Genomic DNA, 26,206 nt, shown 5'->3' with positions numbered 1-26,206 from the left:
CTCTGTAACTTCCTGAACCAAAGATGGTTGTACTTGCATCTGTGTTAGAATAATTCCCTGCTGTTGCAACTCCATGCTAATTCTCATTGCTCTCAAAGCAAACAATGATTTCCGGCTAAGGGCATCAGCTACCACATTAGCTTTGCCCGGATGGTAATTAATGACATAATCATAATTAGCCAGAATCTGCATCCACTTCCGTTGTCTTGAATTCAAATCTTTCTGTGTCGGTAAATACTTTAGACTCTGATGATCTGTGTAAATGTAACACTTTTCACCGTACAGATAATGCTGCCATACTTTGAATGCTAGAACAATGGCTGCCAATTCTAAATCATGGGTTGGATAATTCAATTCATGTGGCTTCAATTGTCTGGAAACATAAGCTACCACTTTCCTGTCTTGCATGAGTACACACCCTAACCCAATATGAGAGGCATCACTGTAAATCTCAAAGTCTTTACCTGACACTGGCTGAGTCAACACTGGTGCTTCAGTCAACTTTTTCTTCAAAGTGTCAAAACTCTGCTGACATCTATCATCCCATTGGAATACAACTGCTTTCTTCAATAATCTTGTTAAAGGTGATGCAATGATGGAGAATCCCTTTACGAACCTTCTGTAATAGCCGGCTAAACCCAGAAAACTTCGAACTTCTGTGACATTTCTGGGTGGTCTCCAATCAACAATAGCTTCAATCTTATGAGGATCCACTCTGATACCCTCCGATGACACCACATGTCTTAAGAAAAAAACTTCTTCCAGCCAAAACATACAGCTGTTTATCCCTCAGTGTCTGAAGTACAATCCGCAAATGTTTATCATGTTCGACCTTATCTTTGGAGTAGACCAAAATGTCATCTATAAACACCACTACAAACTGATCCAGATATGAATGAAACACGCGGTTCATGAGATCCATGAAAACCGCTGGTGCATTTGTGAGACCGAATGGCATGACTAAAAATTCATAGTGACCATATCGGGTCCTGAATGCAGTCTTAGCGATATCTTCTTCCTTTATCCGTAACTGATGGTATCCCGACCTAAGGTCGATCTTAGAAAACATACCTGCACCTTTTAGCTGATCAAACAAATCATCGATTCGAGGCAATGGATACTTATTCTTGATTGTCAGTTTGTTCAGTTGTCTGTAGTCAATGCACAATCTGAATGATCCATCTTTCTTCTTTACAAATAACACCGGTGCTCCCCAAGGTGATACACTGGGTCTGATAAAGCCTTTATCCAATAACTCCTGTAGCTGAATCTTTAACTCTTTTAGCTCTGCTGGTGCCATTCTGTATGGTGCAATTGATACTGGTGTTGCTCCGGGAGAGACATCTATGGTAAACTCCACTTCCCTCCTTGGTGGTAACCCTGGTAACTGTTCTGGAAATACATCTGGATAATCACACACTGTTGGTATATCTTGCACTTCTGACTGTTCTTTCTCTGCTTGTAATGTACATATCAAGTATGCTTCACAACCCTTCTGAATTAATCTCTTTGCTGCCATGGCTGATATCACATTACCCAGAAAATCTCGCCGCTTCCCGACTACTGTAATCTCTTCCCCTACTGTTGTATATAATGTCACCCTTTTCTTTGCACAATCAACTATAGCCTGATGTCTGGATAGCCAATCCATACCCAGAATAACATCAAATTCTCTAAATGGCAACTCCATAAGATCTCCTGGAAACTCTTTTCCATGAATAACAATTGGACATCCTTCGACCACTGTATGAGTTTGTACTACATCTCCTAATGGATTAGTAACTAACATACCCTGACTCACATATGCAACTTCTAACTCTTTAACCCAAGGTTTAGGTACACTAATGTATGAATGAGACGAGCCAGGATCAATTAAAGCAAAAACTGTATGATCACATAAGGAAAACTCACCAACTATTACATCTGGAGCTTCCTCATCTTCTCTGGCTCGCATAGCATAAACCCTGGCTGGACCTCTAGTATCGGGTCTATCCACAGTCTCTGATTGCTGTCTCTGCCCCCCGGAGCTCTCACTTCTCCCTCTGCCTGCTATGAACTGTATAGGAACTTTTGCCCTCTTCGGACAATCCTTCTTCTGATGGTCTGATGCTCCGCATATCCAACATTTACCAGTCACCAACCAACAATCTCCACCATGCCGTCTGCCACAATGCTCACAAGGTGGAAAAGTATAACCGGCTGACTCTGCACCTCTACCGGTGCCTCTACCAATTCCTCTGCCTGAACCTCGACTACCACCGGCAGAACTAGCCACAATTGATACCGCTGGCATGTTAGCACCCCTAGCTGTGCCTTGGCTCAAGGAAGGTCTAGAACTAGCTGAACTACTAGCACCTCTGAATCTCTTGCTTTCTGACTGATATGTACTGGGTGCACTCTGAGTCTGGTCTCTCCTCTGCTGAGACCGCTGGCGTCTGGTACGCTGACTGGCCTGAATTCGCTCTATCTCCTGAGCTGCCTCTACCAAAGCTGAGAAATCTCTGAATCTGGAAGCTACCACTCCCATCTGAATCTCATCATTCAGGCCTTCCTGAAACTTTTTACACCTCTCGGCTTCTGTAGCCACTATCCCCTTACCATACCTGCTGAGTCTGGTGAATTCTCGTTCGTATTCTGCAATTGACATTCTGTTCTGCCTCAGGTATAAGAATTCTTTCCTTCTCGCATCTAGGTAAGCCTCTGTGATGAACTTTTTCTTAAATTCATCCAAGAAGAATTGCCATGTACGCTGCTCTGCTGATACTCGCTGCTGAACAGTAGTCCACCATGTATATGCCTCATCTATGAGCAATGATGTGGCACAAACCAACTTGTCCTCTGGTGTACATTGTAATTGTTCCAAAACTCTCGATGTCCCATCTAACCAATACTCAGCTCTTTTTGGACTATCATCCTTGTTAGCACTGAATTCTTTCGCCCCATATTTCCGAAGCTTCTCTAGTGGGGGCTTTCTTTCTCTTTCTACTACTATTGGTGCTTGAGGTATCACCCCTGCAATCTGTCGAAAAGTATTTGCAAGTTGCTTTAACAACACCTCTTGACCTGGTGCTATTGGAGCCTCAACCTCCACTGCTCTGGCTTGACCTGGTGCTACTGGAGCCTCACCCTCCACTGCTCTAGAGGCGTGTGACTCGCTCTCACCTTCCTGTGACATCCTCCTAAAAGAACAACAACTGCTTAGTTCATCAGGGTAGTCATGGCATGTACACTATACTGATTTATGAATGCAAGCCCGGGGAAACTAAACCTAGGACTCTGATACCAAAATTTGTAACATCCCTTCCCGGTCCACCCGTAAACCCGAATGAACCGAACCGAGACGCTACAAACTGGTTGACTGTATGGCCTGACATGCTGAAATCATAATGTATATTGAATATAATAGCATGCTGGTGTTGTTTACAATAATAATGTAATTTATATTTACAAGACATGTTACTAGTTTACAAAATGAAATGGGCCCAACGGTGTGCCCTGTACATGCCATGAAAAGGCTAGACAAAAGATACACATTAAGATGATTAGCTACCCTGAAGACTGAGTCTTCTACAGATGAACTGCAGCAGTTGTAAGCTGACTCTCTACGGTCCAATCTCAAAACCTGCGAGTTAAACAGGTAACTCGCTGAGCAAATAAAGCTCAGTGGATATCTCAACATATAAAGAAACCATTAAGCACATACATAGATAGAAATAAGCATGTAAATGCATATGGATAATTAAACATATAAGCACATATAACATGATCCTTTCATTATACCTTGATTATCTTTTGTACTGTTTATAATACTGTATGATTCATGAAATGTTATGTCAAGATATCTGTATGGCTCCATAAGGTTATAGTGAAACCGAAGTGATAAGAAAAACTGTATGAAACTGGATGAATACTGTATGCTTGGCTGCTATGGCCCATATATAATCATATCCACTCAACGGCCCGTAGCTGGAGTATCAACTGTATGGGGTGCAGATCTGCTATCCTATGTCACGACATAGCCTTATCTAAGTGGTTTTTACCTAACCTCAATGGAGCCTAATGTTGGTATGTCAATAATATAACACAACATCATATTCATAGTTCATAACTTCATAAATCATAATGTTTATTTGATTTCACATCATTTGCATGCTTGAATGTTGTTTTGATACATGTTCTCATGTTGTATTTTGGTGTTAAAATGATTGGAGGCATATAAGTGAAGCAAAGGAATACAATTGCATTGAAAATGAAGTCCAAAAGTGCAGGAAAACACAAGTCGCGAGCGCGCCTTGCCAAGTCGCGAGCGCGTAAAGCACCAGATGAGAGTCAGTGAGTTCCAGGTGAAAGTCGCGAGCGCGTAGAGTGTAAAATGAGAGACAGTGAGTTATCGGGCACAAGTCGCGAGCGCGCAGTGCAAAGTCGCGAGCGCGAGAAGTGCCAAATGAGAGTCAGAGAGTTTCAGGTGAAAGTCGCGAGCGCGCAGTGCAAATTCGCGAGCGCGAGAAGGCAACGCGAGCTCGTCATGCAATTCGCGCGCGCGCATCGCGTTTTCCAGTCTGCACAGTCTGTACTCTTTTGATCATATCTCTCAATATACAACTCCGATTTAGATGATTCAAAAACTCATGTAAAGCTAACACATAGAGGAACAAATAACTCTTCTATGACACTTCCTAATTCCATCATTAAATGGGGTCAAAATCAAGATGAAGTTACTGGTAAAATTTCCAGCAAGCCCTGTTTCAACATAAACTCAATATTTACTTCATTTATTCACTTCCTCCCCTGTTTTCTCACCATTACCAGTCCTCCCACTCAACATGAAGCAATATTGTCTCATTAGCAACACACCACACAAATTCTCATGCAAAGAAAATGGTAAATGAAAAGAGATATCAAACCTTTACTCCAAAAAGCTTGAGCTCTTCTTTAACTTCCTTTTTCTACACTCTTTGAACTCCCTTCACCTATAAATAAGAATTCTTATGACTATTCTAAAAATAGCACCAAATGATTCAATTATGAACTTCAAGAAGGTTTACTTACTTGGATAGAAGAGAAGTTGAAGTTAAGGCTTAACTACCATTAAAATTGAAAGGAAGGTGGAAGAGGAAAGGAAGAAAATGAAGAAAATGAAGATAAAGATGAAAATGGGAAAGTGACATGGAGCTCACGGGTAGGTTCCCAAAATATCAATGAATTTTATGTAAAACTTACTAAATGGTACCTCAATTGTCAACAGGTTACTACTTAAGACCCAAGCTTGATCTTTTAATGCAAATAAATCCTCACCCATATGCTTTGATCTTTTTCTCTCACTCAAGTAAGTTCACTTATAATCCCATTCTACCCCAACCGGGTTTGGTTCAACTCAACTCAACTCGACTACTCGACTCTATGCTAAGACTCGACTCGGTAGGATGTCACATAAAAAGAGAAAAAGTACATTCTTTTTTCTTTATGTTTGTATAATTTGATTGGATATATTTTCAAAAAAAAAATTTCAAATAGAATATCCCTAATATTTTATTAAATAGAGAGATAAAAAAGAAAAGAAATATATTCTTTTTATTAATATTTTTCTTTGTATGATTTGATTCGATATATTCCTTTTAAAAATAAATTTTCAAATAGAATATATATAATTAAGCGTTTTAAAATTTATTTTTAAATAAAATGAACATATGTATGTATGAGATGACAATCAGTCGAAAATTAAATTTTAAAATATATATATAATATTTTATGGTTATATCTATATATTTATTACATTGAAACCTTTTTTTGGTCAGATGATATTGTAGAATTGTGCATATATAGCTATAATAAATTTTAGATAAATAGGGATATAAATTAAAGTGAGGTATATGTGTATGTACACACTAACCGTTATATTCACATTAATCTCATATAAAATGTTATTTTAAAATTATAAAAATGTAAATAATATAAGAAAGAAATTATAATCAATATTAATATAAAAAAATAAAAACGAGTATAAATAATAAGTAAAAAAGACTATCGAATGATTGTAGAAGTTTTTTTTGTATGGTTGTGTTGAGGGTGTATTTGGAGAGGATATAACGTTTCTTTATCTGATATGTTTTTATTAATTAATCAACTTATTTTTTTATTTTAAATTTGCAACTTAGAACAATAGAGAAATTCGATATTTGAATAAATTCATTAATTGACCAATATTAGATTCTAGCATGATTTGCCGTGTAATTTTCTTTTTTGACTTGGCTTTAGTCTTTTTTTTTTTTTTTTGGCCCATCAACATCAAATTTCATTAAATTATGGCTTTTCCCAATTGAGAAATGGATTGATTTTTGAAATTCAAATTGGTAGTTATTTAATATAATTTGTTTCTTATTATATGTTGAGTTATGCAAAGAGTTTTATTATTAATAATATTTTTTTATTTTCTTTTTCATTATTTAATTAATTTATAAATATTATCACTTTAGCTTAGTAATATATCCCCTTATAGTAAATAGATGGCCTCTTGATTATTAAGCGGTTTTGATTTTCTTGATATTATTTCTCTTATATCTTGAATCTGTTTGACTTGAAAGAAAATAGTAATTCAGGAAATTGGAAAAAAACAAGAACTATATATTAATGTTTTAGATCACTTTTTGGGTTTCAAGAATTTGTGTGTATTTGATATTCATTTCTCTAATGTGCTGTACAAGTAATACTGTCATTATAGTCAAAGTGATTACCATTATCAATTCATATCATTTTCTCATTTCTTTTTCCTTTTACCTAGCAGTAAAAAATAATTTATTATTATTTTTCATTATATATAGATATTGATTTCGGGATTAAGGGAATGAGTTATGAATTAAATGATGACTTGATTTTTTCTTTCTTTTTTTTTTTTTTTGGGCATCTATTAGGATTTTAAGAATCTTCATTTATAAATTAGGGAGTGAAAGATTAAATCTAGGATTGGGTTAAACTTTATTTTGAGACCACCTCATTATATGAAAATAAAATTAAGTACATAATAAATAGCATTATAATTAGCTTGTACAGAAAAGCGGAATACAAATGAACCAATTGTATTTATTTTAATCTAAATAAAAACTTATGCTTTAATATTATATAAATACAAAATATTAAAAAATATTATAGATTGATAAAAATATTATTAAAAATTTTAATTTTATTGTCAATTTAGAGTGTCATCAAAAAATCGCGAAGCTTGGGGTATTTTTATAGGTTAGACCATATATCTATAATCTATAATCTATAACATATATAAAAATATAAATAACATTGGGTTCCTAAAATGTCTCTGCTAAGTTTATGGATTAATAAAAATATTATTGAGGACTTTAATTTTATTGGTTGAAAAATAAAGATAGTTTAATTTTGATTGGTTATGTTAATTTCCTATTCAAATCTAAATTATATTAGAAAGTTTAATTTAATTCTTAATTGTCCAGTAATTAATATTTATAACGTGCTAACCAATGTTAATTGATAGAACAAATACCGGCTAATATTATATAATAACCATCTAAAACTAAAATATTATATTACTATCTATTCAAATACTAGCTAATATAACACCTTATAGTATATATTATTAATAGACAAGTTTTATTAGTTAATATTTATTAATTAATCAAAATAATTATTAACAAAAAGTTCTAATATTATTAATATACATTGGATCAACTGTTTATGATTATTTATTTTAAACTTTGCAATTATTCCATTTTGTAAAATAAATATCTATTGTAAAAGAATTATTAAATTTTTTTATCAAATATTGGATATGTATGGTAGTGGCAGTTTGCACCATTTTTTTTATGTGTGATAATATGACTAAAAATGCTGAAATTTTATATTGTCTTCCGAAAAAATAATAAAAGATTATAATTAGAAGCAATCATTCTAAAGAGTATATTCAACGAGTAATAAAGTGCAACGCACATTCTTGAATGCTAGTATATATGAGATTTGAAATTCAAAAGTTATTAGTAAAAGTTATTTTTTAACTGATACAATCATAATATAAATAAATAATAAGTAAACTCAGAAATTTCTAAAAAATGAAAAAAACAAACCAAATGAACTCAAAAATTTCTAAAAATTAGAAAAATAGAATGCTCAATAGAGAAAGAGCCAAGTTAGCTTTTTTTTAAAAAACGTTTTTTTTTTTAGAATTATATATAAAAAATGAAAAGAAATGCAAATAAACTCAAAAATTTTTAAAAATTAAAAAAATAGAATGTTCAATAGAGAAAAAGTCAGGTCAGCTTTTTAAAAAATTTTTTTTTTAGAATTATATATATATAGATAGATTTAATTTCCCTCAAATATCTCAAAAATTTTTTTAAAAACTATTTACAAGTGAATGTAATACTTAATTAAAAAAATTAGTTCATCAAAATATTATATAAAATAGCATATTAATTTATATAATTGAAATAAAATATTGAAATACAAAATTTGTGATTTTGATAATTCAGAATTAGTTTTTTTTTTCTTTTTACAAATTTTTTAACATGTGAAAGTCATGAAAATTTAGCAAAAGTAAAACTTTTTGACATGTGAAAATCATACATTTGTTCATATATAATTACATGGAATTCAATTAAATTATATATTTTAAATTAATAATACTAAACATGAATAATTCATTCACAAAGAAATTCTACTAAAATTTATTTATAAATGAATTTCATATTTTGAATTGATTTATTCCGAACGGAGCATTAGTCTACCACATGACCCATAAACTCATCAATCAATTAAAACCACATCAGTAATTTCTTTTAAACCATTCCACATCAGCCATTCCATTCAAATTATGGCAACCAACAGATTTTCTATGTAACGCCTTGATTTTTCTGGGTCTAAAATAGTAGTTTTATCGGTCTGTGAATAGTACCACTGGTCCGGGAGTCGGTATTATTTTGATCTGGAAAAATTACGATACATGTTTTACATTTTCTTTAATATTTTTGGAGCATATATGCATGTTTTTTATGGGTAGAAAGTAAGTAATGAATATTTTTGGAGTATTTAGATAATTAGTGAATAGTGAATTATTGTGTTATATTAATTAAGGAAATTTGAGGAATTATTTTACGGAGTAAATTTGAGAATTTTGTGGAGAAAAATAATATTTTGAAGGAATTTAATTAGAGAATATTTTTAGCCATTAGATGAGATTACTATTGACTTAATCTTAGCCACCCAATTTTGAGAAAATACCAAAACACCCTTAGTTGCTTTGAGCAACCACTTTCTCTTCTTCTTCTTCTCTTCAACGCCAGCTTCCTCTTCTTCTTCTCTTTGTTTTTCTTCAACTTCTACTTGCTAAATCCACCAAATTCACCCCATCCAACTTGATTTAAGTAATTAATCTTAGAGAGTGAAGCTAGAGAAGTGATTTTTGGTGACTAATTTCAAGAAATTTGGAGATTTTCCTATTTGGGTCAAAGGGTGGAGAACCTTCTACCAAAGAGAAGGTCAAAGCTAAGGCTTAAAGAGTTTTATTTAAGCTTTTTATGGCTTATGTTTAAGGTTAGTGTTCATAGACACAATTACCTTACTTCAATTTTTGATTTCGTGCATTTATGCTATTATGTGTATATTTGGGGATTTTGTATGAAATGATTGAATTGTTGAACTTTAGTTGTATAAATATGCTATTGGGTGATGTTTGATGAGTATTTAGTATGTGGTAGAAATCTCTACCTTGTATCTTTGTCTTTCATGTTCTTTTTCATGATTAAAGTAAACTGAAATTGGAAAAATGTGTTATTGGGTGTGATTAAGGACTATTTTTTGATCCTTTTTATTTTCCATCTGTTTCTGAGCCTTTCATACAAGTTGTAAGTCTACTTCTTAGCTTTCCAACCCATCCTCTTGTGTCCAATTTGGATACATATAGCTCAACTTATGGCTGAAACACCCAAACTGACTCTATTATGCCAGGCCACATGCATCTCTGAATTGATCGCCCATTTTGACCACTATAATGGCAAGATTATGTTCTAAGTTCTTCATGAAAATTGTTTCCATGTATCTTAAGACTTCTCTGGTTTAGATTGGTTTATTTTGAGTGTTTGGATAAGTAGAAATTTGATAAAAATTGGACTTGGTTCTGTAGAATCAGGTCTAGATTGTTGGTCTGTGTTCCTAGCTTTTGTTTACTATCTTACAGATTGATTTGATCTATGGTCCCTTCATAACATTTGTATCATTTTGTCTTAGCTTGCTAATGAATTTAATTTCACTCAATTTGGAAACCTATAACTCAAGTTATGTCTTAAAAACATAGCAAAGGTCAAGGTTATTTTAATGCTGGAAATTTTCTATGCCTTGAATCATAGGTTTATTTGAATAAATGTATGTATGAATCATGTGTGATGAAGTTCTCTTGATTATTTGTATTATTTTAGCATTTATTTGACTAAAATAAGACATAATTTTGAAAAGTATTGTTATGGATATGTTTAAATGGATACTAAAATTATATTGTACATATGTTGTGTTTACTAATTCTTCCCATGAATAAATTGTTGGAAATTTTGGGGAAAAATGTGGAATTGGTTTAGATAATGCATGATAATGGTTTAAATGGATACTTGAATGCATAAGAGTTATGTTAACATGCTTGATTGAAGGAGGAAATTCCTCCCCTTGGTTTCATTAAGAGGCCGAACCACCCTAGGGTGGTAAGGCTTACTTAATTTCTTTTTATGATATGCTATATATACATGACATCAGTATGATTATTTTGATAACCTTCATATGTTTAGAGTTTATGAAAAATGGGTACTTAAAGTGTATGTGCTTTGAATTTTAAATAAGGAAAGTATGATTTTATATGATAAGAAATTACTTATGATAAATTTCATTATGATTTTAAGAAAGTTTTAATAGAAAATGAATTTATGAGAAATTTCCTATGTTAAGTAATTATATTTAAGTATGAATTTTTCAGGAGTTACTTAAGTTCTAAAGTAAGCTTCCATTATGATTTCAAGAAGACTAAGGAATAAGACAAGTTTTATGAGAAGTGTTATGAATTAAGAATTAAAACAAGGATTTTGGGCTCTAATATACTTGGTGTGAATTTGATGCATAATTTGATTTATTATGTAAGATGATGGCGACTTAAGGCTATTATGAATAAGATGGCGATCTAAGGCCATTATGAATAAGATGGCAACCTATGGCCATTATGAATTAAGTAATTTATCATAAATTACTTATCATATGAAATTTCTCATAAATTTATTTTATTTTAAAGCTTTCTTAAAGTCATAATGAAATTTATCATAAGTAATTTCTTACCATATAAAATCATATTTTTCTTATTTAAAATTCAAAGCACATACATTTTGAGTACCCATTTTTCATAAACTCTAAACATATGAAGGTTGTCAAAATAATCATACTTATGTCATATATATAGTATATCATAAAAAGAAATTAAGTAAGCCTTACCACCCTAGGGTGGTTCGGCCTCTTAATGAAAACTAAGGGGAGGAATTTCCTCCTTCAATTAAGCATGTTAACATAACTCTTATGCATCCAAGTATCCATTTAAATCATCATCATGCATTATCTAAACCAATTCCACACTTTTCCCCAAAATTTCCAACAATTTATTCGTGGGAAGAATTAGTAAACATAACATATGTATAATATAACTTTAGTATCCATTTAAACATATCCATAACAACACTTTTCAAACTTATGTCTTATTTTAGTCAAATAAATCCTAAAACATACAAATAATCAAGAGAACTTTATCACACATGATTCATACATACATTTATCCAAATAAACCTATAATTCAAGGCATAGAAAATTTTCAGCATTAAAATAATATTGACGTTTGCTGTGTTTTTAAGACATAACTTGAATTATATGTCTCAAAATTGAGTGAAATTAAATTCATTAGAAATTTAAGACGAAATGCTACAAATGTTATAAAGGAACCATAGCCCAGTTAAATCTGTAAGATAGTAAACATGAAGAACTCAGAACATAATCTTGCCATATAGTGGTCAAAATGGGCAATCAATTCAGAGATGCATGTGGCCTGGCATAACAGAGTCAGTTTGGGTGTTTCAGTCATAAATTGAGCTATATGTATCCAAATTAGACACAAGAGGATGAGTTGGAAAGCTAAGAAGTAGAACTATAATTTTTGTGAAGGGCTCAGACACAGATGAAAAATTAAAAAGCCTCGAAAAATGGTCCTTAATCACACCCAGTAACACATTTTTCCAATTTCAGCTTACTTTAATCATGAAAAAGAACATGAAAGACAAAGATACAAGGTAGAGATTTCTACCACATACTAAATACTCATCAAACATCACCCAAGAGCATGTTTATACAACCAAAGTTCAACAATTCAATCATTTCATACAAAATCCCCAAATATACACATAATAGCATAAATGGACAAAATCAAAAATTGAAATAAGGTAAGTGTGTTTATAAACACTAACCTTAAACACAAGCTCTAACAAGCTTAAATAAAACTCTTTAAGCCTTAGCTTTGCCCTTCTCTTTGGTAAAAGGTTCTTCACCCTTTGACCCAAGTAGGAAAATCTCCAAATTTCTTGAAATTAGTCAACAAAAATCACTTCTCTAGCTCTCTAATATTAATTACTTAAATCAAATTGGATGGGGTGAATTTGGTGGATTTAGCAAGTAGAAGTTGAAGAAAAACAAAGACAAGAAGGAGAGGAATTTGGTGTTGAAGAGAAGAAGGAGAGGAATTTGGTGTTGAAGAGAAGAAGAAAAAGAGAAAGTGGTTGCTCAAATAATGGAGTTGACTTTTATAAAGCAACTAAGGGTGTTTTGGTCTTTTTTTTTTTCAAAATTGAGTGGCTAAGATTAAGTCAATAGTAATCTCATCTAATGGCTAAGAATATTCTCCAATTAAATTCCTTCAAAATATTATTTTTCTCCACAAAATTCTCAAATTTACTCCGTAAAATAATTTCTCAAATTTCCTTAATTAATATAACACTATAATTCATTATTCACTAATTATCTAAATTCTCCAAAAATATTCATTACTTACTTTCTACCCGTAAAAGCATGCATACATGCTTCAAAAATATTAAAGAAAATATAAAACATATATCATAATTTTTTCGGACCAAAATAATACCAACCTTTGGACCGGTGGTACTATTCACAGACCAATAAAACTACTATTTCAGACACAGAAAAATTAGGGCGTTACAGTTCTCCCCCCTTAAAGAATTTCATCCTCGAAATTCACCTGAATTAAACAATTACAAATCTCATAATATTTTCTGACTCAATTTGATTCTTCCTTAATCGGCTAGCACTTACTATCCTTATATTCTATACGTGATTCTCCCAAATGAACATTCATAATAGCAAACTTAACCAATCAATAATTAAGAATTTTTAATCTTATAATTATAACATAAACTTATTGTGATACAAACCGATTAGATCCTTAATATCCTCTTTAATTCCCTTACAAGAAAAATCCATAAACGTCTCTTATTCTATCTAGCACTCAATCCAAAGACCTATATGACTCACATACCAAACATATCATCATATAAGATACATATCAAGGCATATACAATTTATAAAGTTCAAGTTCATGGAGTATCATACACTTAAATTCAATAACAAAGGTCTATACACATAAAATATAGTAAGATGATATTAATTTAATTTAAATATCACATTCAAAGATTTGCATGAAGTAAATTCTCATAAAGCATGATAAGATTATATGAACATATCCTGAAATCATATAGCTTATTCTCATAAGAGTGTTAACAACTTAATTCCAACATGATTCTTAATCTCAAACACTTTCATGCATATGTACATATAGTCATACACAATCACAAAGTTATGCAAATCATGCAATGTGCCATATAGACTATCTCAACCTAACCATTTATCCATAATGATTTGGTAGTTCCATCCAAATAGAACTCACTAAGTCATAGCAATTCCACTTTTCTTATAACCATAGTAATTCATATTATTCCCGATATTCATACATTTGAAAAATAGCTGATGAATACCACAATATACTTTACTCCACCAAATAGTAATTATTTCTCATAAATAAAAAATCACTTCTCATAATGGTTTTAAATAATGTTTCATTCACCAACATTATTTCTTATGAAAAATACTCATCACCCATTATTATAGCCAATCACATCAAATCATACATCATTTAAATCTTATAAATATCATTTATGTAAATACACCAATTAATATATATATTCTATCCAGAAAAATGCTTATCTCAATAGTCATAATAAATTCCATTACCCAAAATCATGTAAACTTCATCAAATACATATACTAAAATCAATGCTCTAATTAAATAGGTTCTAATGTCCTTGAATCCGAATCATTTAGTTTTCTTATTAGACAATACTAGCCACTCATTCTCAACATACTCCTTCCATAGGCACATATACACACATTCATGCATTTTATGTATGCATTTCGCATTCAATAAGTATTAAATAAAAAATAGCATGCTTTCATCATTTAACTTCAACTTAACATTTGTAATCTTAATCATGCATAACTTAATATATCTTCTTGCGCACACAACCATACAAGTTCATACTTCATCTTACATACTTAAACTATATATAAATGTCATTTTCATGTTTAATTCGTAAACCAATATACTTCACAGTTCATGAATCTATACAAGTGAATTCATTTCATTTATAAAACAATCTTTTCGTTTATCAAAACTTTATAAAACCACATTTGAAAACTTAATTTATTTATTTTTTATATCCAAAGTTTTCAAAAGAAGGAAAAATCCTCATAGCAAAATCATTTATCCATAAGCAACCTAAAAGAAAAAGTATGCTTCTTATGGATTCAAAATAAATAAACCTTTCTACAAGTCAATCATGCTATCAATATTATGGATTCAAATCAATTTCGAAATTAAAATTCATATTTTCAAAAGTCAAATCTCAAATATACTTATAACACTTAAAAATCATATCAACTCAAGAAAAAGAACACAAATCCATAACGCCTCAATAATATCTCATTTCCAATAACCACCACATCAAATCCCTATCCCTTATTCTCTAAGAATTTCCTCTAAGAATAATTCATTCAAATGGTCCAGAAGGATATAACCATTCACTATCAGTAATAACCTCAACATATACTCTGTTTACCACGACACCATTCTCCAATGGCTGGTTGTTTCCAAATCATAATCCAAGATATCCATCAATGTTGTATATCTCATTTCAGAGTCGTATCCCTTATAAAACCTATATGGCATATACCTTCACTTAATTACATATAATTCTTAGTTAGGATATAAACCTAGAACTGCTTAAACCTATGCTCTGATACCACTAAATGTAACACCCACCGCCTAGTCCCAAGAGACCCGACGACGGATGCCACATTCGGTGCGGAGACACCTTCCTAACTTAACATATAAATCATAAATTTAGATTATGAATTAGAAGTAATAGAAGTATTTACAAGTCATGGAGGATTTATGGATTTATGTGAGATATCTATGATTATAAAAAAAAAAATTTATTCGCTAAACTTGTGAATACTCAATTACTTCTAATTCATAATCTAATTTTATGATTTATATGTTAAGTTAGGACAGTTTCTCCGGCACCGAATGTGGCATCCGTCGTCGGGTCTCTCGAGACTGGGCAGTGGGTATTAGATTCTATCTCTGACAAACGCAAAGGGAAAAGAAAAGAATATGAAATAAACAAAAATTTTGTTTCCCAATTTAAAGAAATACATTTTAAGATGGTATTTAACAAAAATTATACTGAAATAGAACTTGATTTCTTTTTAAGATCCTATTTATATTTTCAATTAAGATGATTATCCTTTAAATTAAAAAAATAATCAATAACTTCAAATTATACCGTTTCTTGTTTAGATTGACATATTCATGATAAATTCCTATATTTCTATTCAAAGACTATCAAATCAATCTATCTGATCAAATTATTAGGAGCTCATGTAGCTCATGCGAGATTAATAGTATCTTAAGCCCAAAGAATAAATTTATTTGAAATGGCTCATTTGATATGGGAGAAATTAATACATGAATAAGAATTAATTTTTTCTGTCTTAGGGCAGGTTTTATTGTCGTAGGCTGAGGACCGCAACGCTATGATCTTATATGAAGGGCTAGGGTTTCCCATCAATGCTCGAATTCAGTGCATCCTATGGGATGTCTTAAATCGGGACGTCAACACCTGACTGGTAGGCAAAGCCAACGAGGCAGTGACTAACATATCTAGTAGTTCCTTTTTTTTATTTAAAAACAAAATTAATTTTATTCTACTCTGAATTAAGGATATTTTTTCATACTTTGTATCGGTAAAGAAATAATTTTATATTTTCATTTCATATTTCAATTTTAAACTAACATTTGCTTTCAAGAGAATTAACAATTATAAATTATGGCAGTAGAGTAAGGATATGAATCCATGACCTTTCAATTACAAGCACCTTAGTTTATTGGGCTAAAAGCGTGATGGACAGAGGTTGCCAATTCTTGGTTTTTAAAAGAGAAATAAATTAAACCGATCCATTTCATCGGATTCAGATAGTGGTTTTAAAAATCGGTTATTAATTAGTTTGGATACATAAAATAGTTTAATTTTTAGTTTATAGTTCAATTACTGTGTATAACTCAAGAGAATTTAATTTTAAGCTAAAATAACTAATTTGATTTGAAATAATCGAGAGATGAAATTAAATTAATTTAATTCTGTATGAATTGATTATTATACTATTTAATTCTAAATTCGGTTACTATAAAAATATATTCAAATAGACTGAAATTGAATTATTAATTCAATTTAATTTGGTTAACCAAATTTGCCCCCGTTCGTTGGCAAATTTTATTGTTAGTATACACATAAACACTTTATTTTTAAAAAAAAAATAATAATTTGATCCTTCGATCCAGTTAATGTATTCGGTATCCGAGTCGTCCAACAAACTGCCCCGTTTCCAGCTTCGCTTTGTTCCTCCTCTTCTTCTATTTTCTTCGACCATGGCAACCATCAGTAATTGAAGCTTTTGGAATCGTCGTTTTTAGATTTGCTGCTACACAAATAGATGAGTTTGCTTTGCTTTGGCTTGAAAATTTAAAACCAAGTGAAATAATGAGTATAGTCCCGAAGGAGACAATACAAGTGATAGCTCAAAGCATTGGTATAAACAATTTGAATGACGATGTTGCCCTTGCTCTTGCTCCTGATGTCGAATATCGCATGCGTGAGATCATGCAGGTTGCTCTTTCTTTCTTCTTCCCTTTTTATTGAACAATTACAGTAACGTTTCCTTTGTTTTTCTTTGTTTTATGTCTCTGATGTCTCTGCAGGAGGCAATCAAATGTATGCGTCATTCCAAGAGAAATACCTTGACTACTGATGATGTTGACGGTGCCCTTCATCTCAGAAATGTAGAGGTAATTTTGGATTTGTAATTAGCTTATTGGCTGTAGAGTGAAATTAATTCTAAGGACTTAGTGGGGATTTGCAATCTCTTCTGATTATATAAAAGTTTTATCCCTTTGGTAAAATTAGTTTAGGGTTTTGCATTGTTTGTGGCTTAATGAGCATGGAGTTGATGCTAGGTGCTTTATATAAGTTGTAGAACTAAACAAGTTGAGATAAGTTTGATGAATAAGTTGCAGTTTCAATTTCTTCAGAAAATCAGAAAAAAAAAAAAAAAGAAAAGGAAAAAAGAGGAAGAGATACTCAACTCTTATTGAGATGACATTGCAAAGTGAAACATTTTTGGATAGAACTAAACAATAGTTACTATCTGGTGCAAAATTGTTATAACATAAAGATTTATAACTAGAGAACACTTATAATCCACCTACCAAAAGCTGATCTCCGAGATATGTTGGGTAATATAACCGTGTTTCAAAGATCACAGTTCCCAATGGGGTTGTGTGATTTCTTGTGTAACTTTATAGTTTAAAACAAGAGAATATGGATAGCTTATCATATGTTTTTTAATGTGGTTTTCAGTAAATAATTGCTTTAACTCAATGCCTATGAAGGAATTGGATGTTGATATGTGTTGATTTTCAAATTTATTAGGACGAGTGCTTGAAACAGTTTTCTCTTGATTAATCTCACTCTGTTTAACTTTCTTGCATCAGCCGATGTACGGTTTTGCATCCAGGGGTCCTTTGCAGTTCAAAAGAGCCATCGGTCATAGGGATCTGTTTTACATTGACGATAAGGATGTGGATTTTAAAGATGTAAGGGATTATTGATCATGTCAACTATAAATTATTCAATCACATTTTTTATGTGATATTTTGATATCATCTTTAGGTGATTGAAGCTCCATTGCCAAAAGCACCACTTGATACTTCAATTGTTTGTCACTGGCTAGCTATTGACGGTGTACAACCTGCTATCCCAGAAAATGCACCTTTGGAAGGTCAAATCTCTTCTGCAGACACCATTTAGTTTCTGTTTGTATAATCCCTATTGATAAACTCCTGCTATTTTGTGGTCAACACACTCCATGACCATTTATACTTTAGCAAACTAGAATATGCATGTGTAGTGGACATATTCTGGGACTCTTAATACATTTTTCAAGCTAGCTTATATGCCTATAGTGGACATCAAGAATGTGCTAAGTTTATAATCGTCCACTTGTAATTCCTCAGACAAGACAATCGATCCCTACTATCAAATCTGGAATTGAACAGTGCTAATGAATCCCCTCTAGCATACTAACTAGAGAACGGCAATAGTATTACTCGAAAGGGGTGGGGTATTAGGGAGTACTTTAATACCTTTTGAGTTTTAAAATTGTATTATATTATACTGTGGTCTTCAAAGGGTTAATGGGATAAACAGTATCATTCAAATTTAGTATGTACTTGACCTTAAGTATATTGTTCTTATAAATTTGCTTTTGCATTGTGTTAAACTTATGCACACATATAATAGATTGAGGCTTCTCTTCTGAAAATCTTAGAATCCCTTCCAGAAAATACTCTCAATATGATGATATGGAGCTGATTGTGAATGTATTTTTCAGTTACCCCCCTCAATGTTGACTAGAGTTTTGGAGCTAATACATCTTGCTTTATATATAGTTATTGCACCTCCTCCTGATTCCAAAAACAATGAGCAAAAAGATAGACTTCCAGTTGATATTAAACTGCCAGTTAAGCATGTTTTATCTAGGGAGCTGCAGGTATACGATGTGTTATCACTATTTTTCATTTGTTATCCTTGAGACAGTTTACTTTTTTATTGTCTAATATCTTTCTCCTGGCCTTTGCAGCTATACTTTGATAAAATCACAGAGCTTACATTGAGCAAGTCTGATTCATCCCTCTTTAAAGAAGCTTTGGTGAGTTTAGCCACTGACTCAGGACTTCATCCGTTGGTTCCTTATTTCACATGCTTCATAGCTGATGAGGTAATAATTTCCCGATTGTGCATCTCATATCAACAGATTTGAAAAAAGTTGGGTACCTTCATTCTTAATTTTTGTTTTCTAATGGTACAGGTTTCTCGTGGTTTAAATGATTATTCCCTTCTCTTTGCTTTGATGCGTGTTGTCCGAAGTCTTCTCCAGAATCCACACATACAAATTGAACCTTATGTAAGTTATGCACCATACATAAGCCTTTTTGAGGTGAAATAATCTCTAGCTTGGTCTTGACAGTTGAACCTTCTGTTTGATTTTGCTTCTTAAATAGTTATGTCTCTCTAACAATATGTCAATGTTGACACATCAATGAGGTTGACCATGTAAATTGTCCTCCATAAGAGATCGTTTATTTCCGTCACCTTGCTTGGGATGGCACTAGCTGCCTTTCCCACTTTATCCTGATCAGTATGCCAGATTTTGTTTCCAAATGTTCTTTGTTGTGAGATGTGGTAAAAAATGGCTTGGAAATTTATCTGAACGATTTCTTGGTCTAAAAAGAGAAAATGTGGATGTGAAGACATTTATTTACTGAAGGATCTCTCTCTCTCTCTCTCTCTCTCTTGTTTCCACCACGGGCCGGGGGGTGGGGGGGTGGTGGGGAGGGGCTGTTGTGTTGGATTCATCTTAATTTTTAACTTGTATCCACTATTACATATCTATGTTCTCATTTTGCCACTCTAAAAGCTGGTTATCCTTTATATCTGCAATTGATTTATTAATTGCATTCTGCACAAACAGCGCATGTAATCTCAGTGAATAAAGGCAGTTTTGATGTTGCAATAAGAAAATGGTCTTTGTGGAAGTGAAATTGTTACCCTCTTGTCTATACCTTTCTTGGCTCTTTAGCTCCATCTTCTGTTGGCCTCTATTGATTACTAATTCACTAGGTAATTGTGGCTTTTCTCATCAGTGATGCCTGCATTTTTTGGGACTTTCTGTTGCTCTTTTGCTATTTTTGTTTTAAACATCACTGCCTGAGGCATTTAAGCACATCTTTTCCATTTCAACACAAGCTTTGATCACCTTTTTCTTGTAACTATTCAACAAATAGATATAATCAGTAGTTTGCAAGAGTAGTGTGCAGTCCTTGAAATTGAGAGAGTTGGATTTCTTCTCAGCTACATCAATTGATGCCATCAGTGGTCACTTGCCTTGTCGCGAAACGGTTAGGGAATAGATTTGCTGACAACCACTGGGAACTTAGAGACTTCACTGCTAACCTCGTTGCCTCAATATGCAAAAGGTAAGAATTATTGATTTCATTGTCTGTTTTGCAGGCAACTAAAAAAATTTGGTAGTGTTATCGATTGCCAATCCATCATTTATGTATCCTTGCATAATTTCTAACTGAGGATCAAGCTCCCAGCTTATTATCTGCGAAGCCCCTAGACATCATATAAAGTCATCTGTAGCATTTTTTTTTTTTTAAAGTAACAAATGTAGCCCAGCACTATTGATGGAATGTGATCCTATAAGAAAAATTTGTTGACAGTGGTAGTTGCTGGATCAAATCCAATGTCCGAATCAAAATTCCTGTCTGATCTTCTAAATAGTGTTTGGAAAATAAGATATCTAGATTAGTCCACCAATTTAATTATTCTGCCTCCCTAGCAATCTGGTTTTTAAAATTCCTTAAACTAGTCTGCTTTCTATCTCACATTTGGAATTCAAGTTTTAAATTCTGTTGCAGGTTTGGGCATGTCTATAGCAGTCTTCAGACACGTTTGACCAAAACTTTGCTCAATGCGCTTTTGGACCCGAAACGTTCACTGACTCAGCACTATGGTGCAATTCAAGGGTTGGCAGCCCTAGGACCCAATGTGGTATTTCCTACTTTAATGTTTCTATCAGTTAAAAATGTTTATGTGCCGTAAAGTACTACTTGTAAATTTATGTCCATCGATTTTTCAATATACACCTTAAATGTTTGACAAATACGTATTGTAAAGTGATGGAACAAATAATGTATAAAGAAAGAATTGACAATACCAATTCGGTATCAAAGTCCTGATTAATGTTGATGAGTGGTCAGCCTCCTGTTGCTTTTGGTAAAAGTGAAGAATACATTCCAATGATAATCGTCGATTTTAATGGGACGACTGCAAAAATTATATTTAATAGAGGCACAGTTGGTATTGGAAATATTCATATACCACTTGCATGTTAGCAGCTTGTTTGTAAGTCTGTTCAAATCAAACCTAAGTACCCATGTGAATACAACTTACTATGATATCACAGCCCCAACAAATGCATGTACAGATAAATGGCCGTACAGAGAAGACAAAATTGGGGCAAGACCCCCTCTCCCCCCCCCCCCCCCCCCCCCCCCCCCCAAAAAAAAAAAAAAAAAAAACCAAAACAAAACAAATACCTGAGGTTTAACCTTAAAAAAGCACCATTAGACTTGTGGCTTTCTTAGGTTTTATTTATGTGGGGCACTGACATTTTGAATTCAGTTTATCCTTCGAAAATTTCTTTGCAGTTGATATTTTGTGGTAGATCTTGTTAGAGATTATATGCCATCTAATTTTTCATGTGTAAAATAATGAATCAGAGCTTTCAGTTTTCATCTGTGCAACCTTGAGGAAAATTTTGGTTTATGGACTGGCCTCAAGCAATTATTTGTAATAAACATATAAATGTCTTTTCTCCTAATGTGGTCTGTTTTCTAAACTCCAATTGCTTTCCTCCACACAAGTTGGGGGGTGAACACCCCTACTACTTTTGCAAAATAGCTTTCTGGGTCAAGGAAGTGTGCTTTGATGCATTTTCTTTTCTTGTGAATATTTTTCACTTCTATGCAGTTTTTTTTTTTTTTAATTGTTTAACAGATATGATTTGGAAAATTGAATCTCTTCATTCTTGAACCCCTTGCTATTTGTTTTCCTTTCTGGATTACCGCAAATTGAACTAGATAATTAATACTGTTGTTAATGATTATTACTTTGCAAGCAGGTTCGCCTTCTTTTACTGCCAAACCTCGAGCCCTATCTCCAGGTTCTTGAACCAGAGATGCTTCTGGAGAAGCAAAAGAATGAGATGAAGAGGCATGAAGCTTGGCGTGTTTATGGAGCATTGTTGGTAAGTAGTTTCTTATATGGGGACATGATGCTTGTCCAGTGGAAGAAGTATTAAGGTGGCCTATAAAGGGTGTAACCCAACAAGCATTTTCATTTTTAGCATGCAGCGGGTCAATGCATATATGATTCTCTCAAGATTTTCCCACCTTTGCCATCACCTCCAGCACATGCCATGTGGAAGACCAATAGAAAAATTGCATATTCAAGTAAGTCTTAGTATCTTTGCATTTTGCTTGAATTATGCCATTCGAATACTACATTTTAGTGGTTCAAACTAATATTTTTAACATTTTGAATGAAATTCGAATTCCTATAATTGCAATTTTATGTTTGTGATGAAAGTGATTTAAAGCAAGGAATTGACCTTCCTGGTAGTCTGAGCTTTTAGTGGGAGGAGCATCCTCAATACACTTATGTGAAATGATGTTGTTACTTGCTAGTGACCAAAATGCATCGGTGGTGCCCATTCAACAATGGAGATGGACACCATATGAGTTATTATACCTTGAATAATTTCCATTACCTTGTAGTGGATATTTCTAATATGGACCCTTCAGGAACATTTGTTCACAAATTGTAATTTTACTTGGGGCAAACATCACATCTTGTTTGGTTCACATATGACTATTTACATTTTACAGTGAAATTAATTATCGAGAAGTGGCATTTTTTGTGAATTTAGTTACTAGGGAATTGCCTTTTTTTTGTTCGAGTATTTGGCTCAAATACTTTTTCTTCAAAAATGCACTATTGTTTTTTCATTTATCCAGCACTTCCTAGGATCTATGTTGAAAAATAGAATTGTTTTCTCTACATAGATTATGTTAGCTAATTTGATCTCATTCTACCCAAGAAGCCAAACTTACTGATACTCCCTTTCTAGTCGGTTATTATACGAACTTTGAATTGAGGAAGTTAAGGTGGTAAAGAGAAATCTAATTGCTCTTTGACTTGGTATTTCCTGGGAAACCAAATACAATTATTTCCTAATGTCCTTTTTCTAACTTTAGAAAATCACCAAGATAAACGCAAAGGAGGCATGGAGCACTTGGAACAGCCACCACCGAAGAAAATATCAACTGATGGACCAACAGACTTGCCACTATCTCCCACACAAGGGGAAGCAAGCACTCTAGCAGATCCTTCAAATGATTCTGTTGTGGGCCCATCAACATGTTCTGAACAGATACCGAACTCCAATGAATTGGACCGTAAAATCGAAAGAGGCAAGGGAGATCATCGAGCTATAAAGATGTTGGCCATCCTTAATCAGGTATGGAAGGATGACTTGAAATCTGGACAATTAGTGGCATCACTGTTTGAGCTGTTTGGCGAAGGCATTCTGTCCTTCATTCCAGCTCCTGAGATGTCATTATTTATATGATTAATTGTAAAAAATTGTTATGCAGAAGATATAAATCTAGGTGGAATCATGTATATTAAGAAGACCAATTCTAAATCAATTCAATGAAATATACTAGAAAACAGTTCCGAAGGAGATTTTATTTATTGAACTATGATTAGATTTAGCAACATCTAGAAGCTTAGATAATTTGGTAAAATACATATGAACTTAACAGACAATGGCAAAATTAGAAGAACCAAGAAAGGACAAGAACATAGACAACAATAAAGAAACTTTCATTCATTTGAATAGGGAAGAAGAGACTTAAGCGGCAAAAATGGAAGCAGACTCTTTCTCAACAGCTTTCTTCAAGAGACTATCTTCTTCAAGAACCATTTGAATAGGCAGAAAACCCATTCCATTAGCCATAGCCAACATCATCCGCTTAGTCTCTGCCTTAAACTCTTCCAAATCAATTGTTCCATTCAGATCATGATCGAATTGCAGAAACAGAGCATTATAGACACGAGAAAGCTCTTCGGGCTCTGTTTTCACATCTATTCCAAAATGAGTCTCGAACACCCTGAGACTCTGCAATTCCTTCAACATTTCTCCATAAGAAAGTAAACCATCTTGGTCAGCATCAAGGTTAGCAAAACGGTCCTGTATTGAGAGTGTGAAGGCTTCTTCGTCCTCGACGAAGTTGACAATGGTAGCGCTGTCTAAAACTTCTACACTCATTTTCCGATGCTGTTGGTGAATAAATTAACTAAGGAAGCTATTTATTAGAAAATGTAGAAGAAAATGAAAGGTTTAAAGAAGATTTGATTTTGATTTTGAATGGTGAATGAGAAGTTGGATTGTGTGTGTATATATATATAGATATGTGCGTGGGGGGCGGTGCGCGGACACGAACGCGTTGAATCACGATGCATTAGCGTTACAGAACGTGTATTGTGATGTACACGGGTTCTAATTAAAAAAAAAAAAAAAAAAATGCTTTCGTTGTTGGTGTATATTCTGCCCATCTTTTCACTATTTTATACTATAAATGAAATACCACCATTGAAGTTATTATTATTGCAATTAACCATGGAACTGTCAGTCGTGATCTAATGGCTAGCATAATTAAGTTTAAGCTTAAGGGTTTAAAGTCGGCGAGGGTGGGCCTTTGTTTCTTGCTTTGTTTCTTACACTTTCGATGGGCTAAATATGCAAATATCAAAAGATGTTGACCTATAACTGTAAAAGTGTAGACTTGGAGGTCAAAATCTGCGAAAAGCATATTTCTATTTCTTTCAATCAAATACAATGAGACCGGCCCACAGAGACGGAGACAGCCGTTGACCGTTTGTTTGTTTGTTCCTTGTGAGATCAATTTGCAGCGACCTTAATTAAAGGCTGTAGTTTTTTTCTTAAATTTTATTATTATTATTTTTTGCTCTTTGGGTAAAAATATTTTGACAAAAAAATTTTCATTTTGACCACTCCCGATTCAACTTAAAAAAAAAAAAAAAAAAAAAAAAACATGATTGTGGGTTTAGATTGTAATTATCAGAAGTTGTTCCGTTGGAAATGTGGTAGTTACAGCCTTATTTCATTATGGGGTGATTGTATGGTTTGCTAATATAATATGTTTTATCATAATTTTATATATATTTCTAGTGATTTTTATTTTCATTTTTATATCAAATAATAAATTTTATAATATATATATATATATATATATATATATATATATATATATAGGTTATTTTTCTTTTTCTTTTTTTGTAGAATAAGTTACTTTTTGGCAAATAATTATAACCAACTAAATTAAAAATTTATTATGAATAATAATAATCTTTAATATATGTATCTTATATAGTATAATTTAACGATCAAAATTAATTTTTTCTAATTTTTTTACCAATAAAATTGAAATCCTTAAAAATATTATATTTTTTCCTTATTTAGTATATAATATAATTTCTTATCTAATAAAATTTAGATTTAAATAAAATAATAATATATTAATATAAATTAAATTATCTTTATTTTCTCAACTAATAAAATTAAAATACTTAAGGACATTATATTTTTATCACATTTAATATATACCTTATATAATATATAATATAATTTCTTGTTTTACCCAATAGAATTTAAACTTAAATAAAAAATTAATATGACCAATTAAAATTAAATTAAATTAAAATTTTCAATCAATTAAATTAAATTAAAATTTTCAATCAATTAAATTAAAATTTTTTACTGATATTTTTATCAA

The 26,206-nt window shown here is 32.4% G+C and overlaps 2 protein-coding genes across 2 annotated transcripts; one reads left to right on the top strand and one right to left on the bottom strand.

The window, feature by feature from the left end:
• The first annotated feature begins 17,002 nt into the window (after window positions 1–17,002).
• TAFII59 (TATA BOX ASSOCIATED FACTOR II 59) lies at window positions 17,003–24,090 on the top strand. Its single transcript, XM_012225294.4, has 12 exons — window positions 17,003–17,327; window positions 17,420–17,506; window positions 18,212–18,313; window positions 18,390–18,498; window positions 19,169–19,269; window positions 19,360–19,497; window positions 19,588–19,683; window positions 20,631–20,755; window positions 21,203–21,335; window positions 22,468–22,593; window positions 22,693–22,798; window positions 23,603–24,090. The coding sequence occupies exons 1-12, from the start codon at window positions 17,202–17,204 to the stop codon at window positions 23,974–23,976; spliced, it is 1,623 nt and encodes a 540-aa protein (XP_012080684.1). The 5' UTR covers window positions 17,003–17,201; the 3' UTR covers window positions 23,977–24,090.
• LOC105640888 (uncharacterized) lies at window positions 24,068–24,797 on the bottom strand. The gene has a single exon (XM_012225292.4). It carries the CDS (start codon window positions 24,676–24,678, stop codon window positions 24,262–24,264), a length of 417 nt encoding a protein of 138 aa, XP_012080682.1. The 5' UTR covers window positions 24,679–24,797; the 3' UTR covers window positions 24,068–24,261.
• Between the last annotated feature and the right edge of the window lie 1,409 nt (window positions 24,798–26,206).

This window comes from Jatropha curcas, chromosome 3 (genome assembly GCF_041381405.1).
Source record: "Jatropha curcas cultivar XTBG-Jc1 chromosome 3, XTBG_Jcur_1.0, whole genome shotgun sequence".
Lineage (NCBI taxonomy): Eukaryota > Viridiplantae > Streptophyta > Magnoliopsida > Malpighiales > Euphorbiaceae > Jatropha > Jatropha curcas.
The sequence above is the reverse complement of the archived record's forward strand: the minus strand, read 5'-3'. Positions and strand labels throughout refer to the sequence as shown.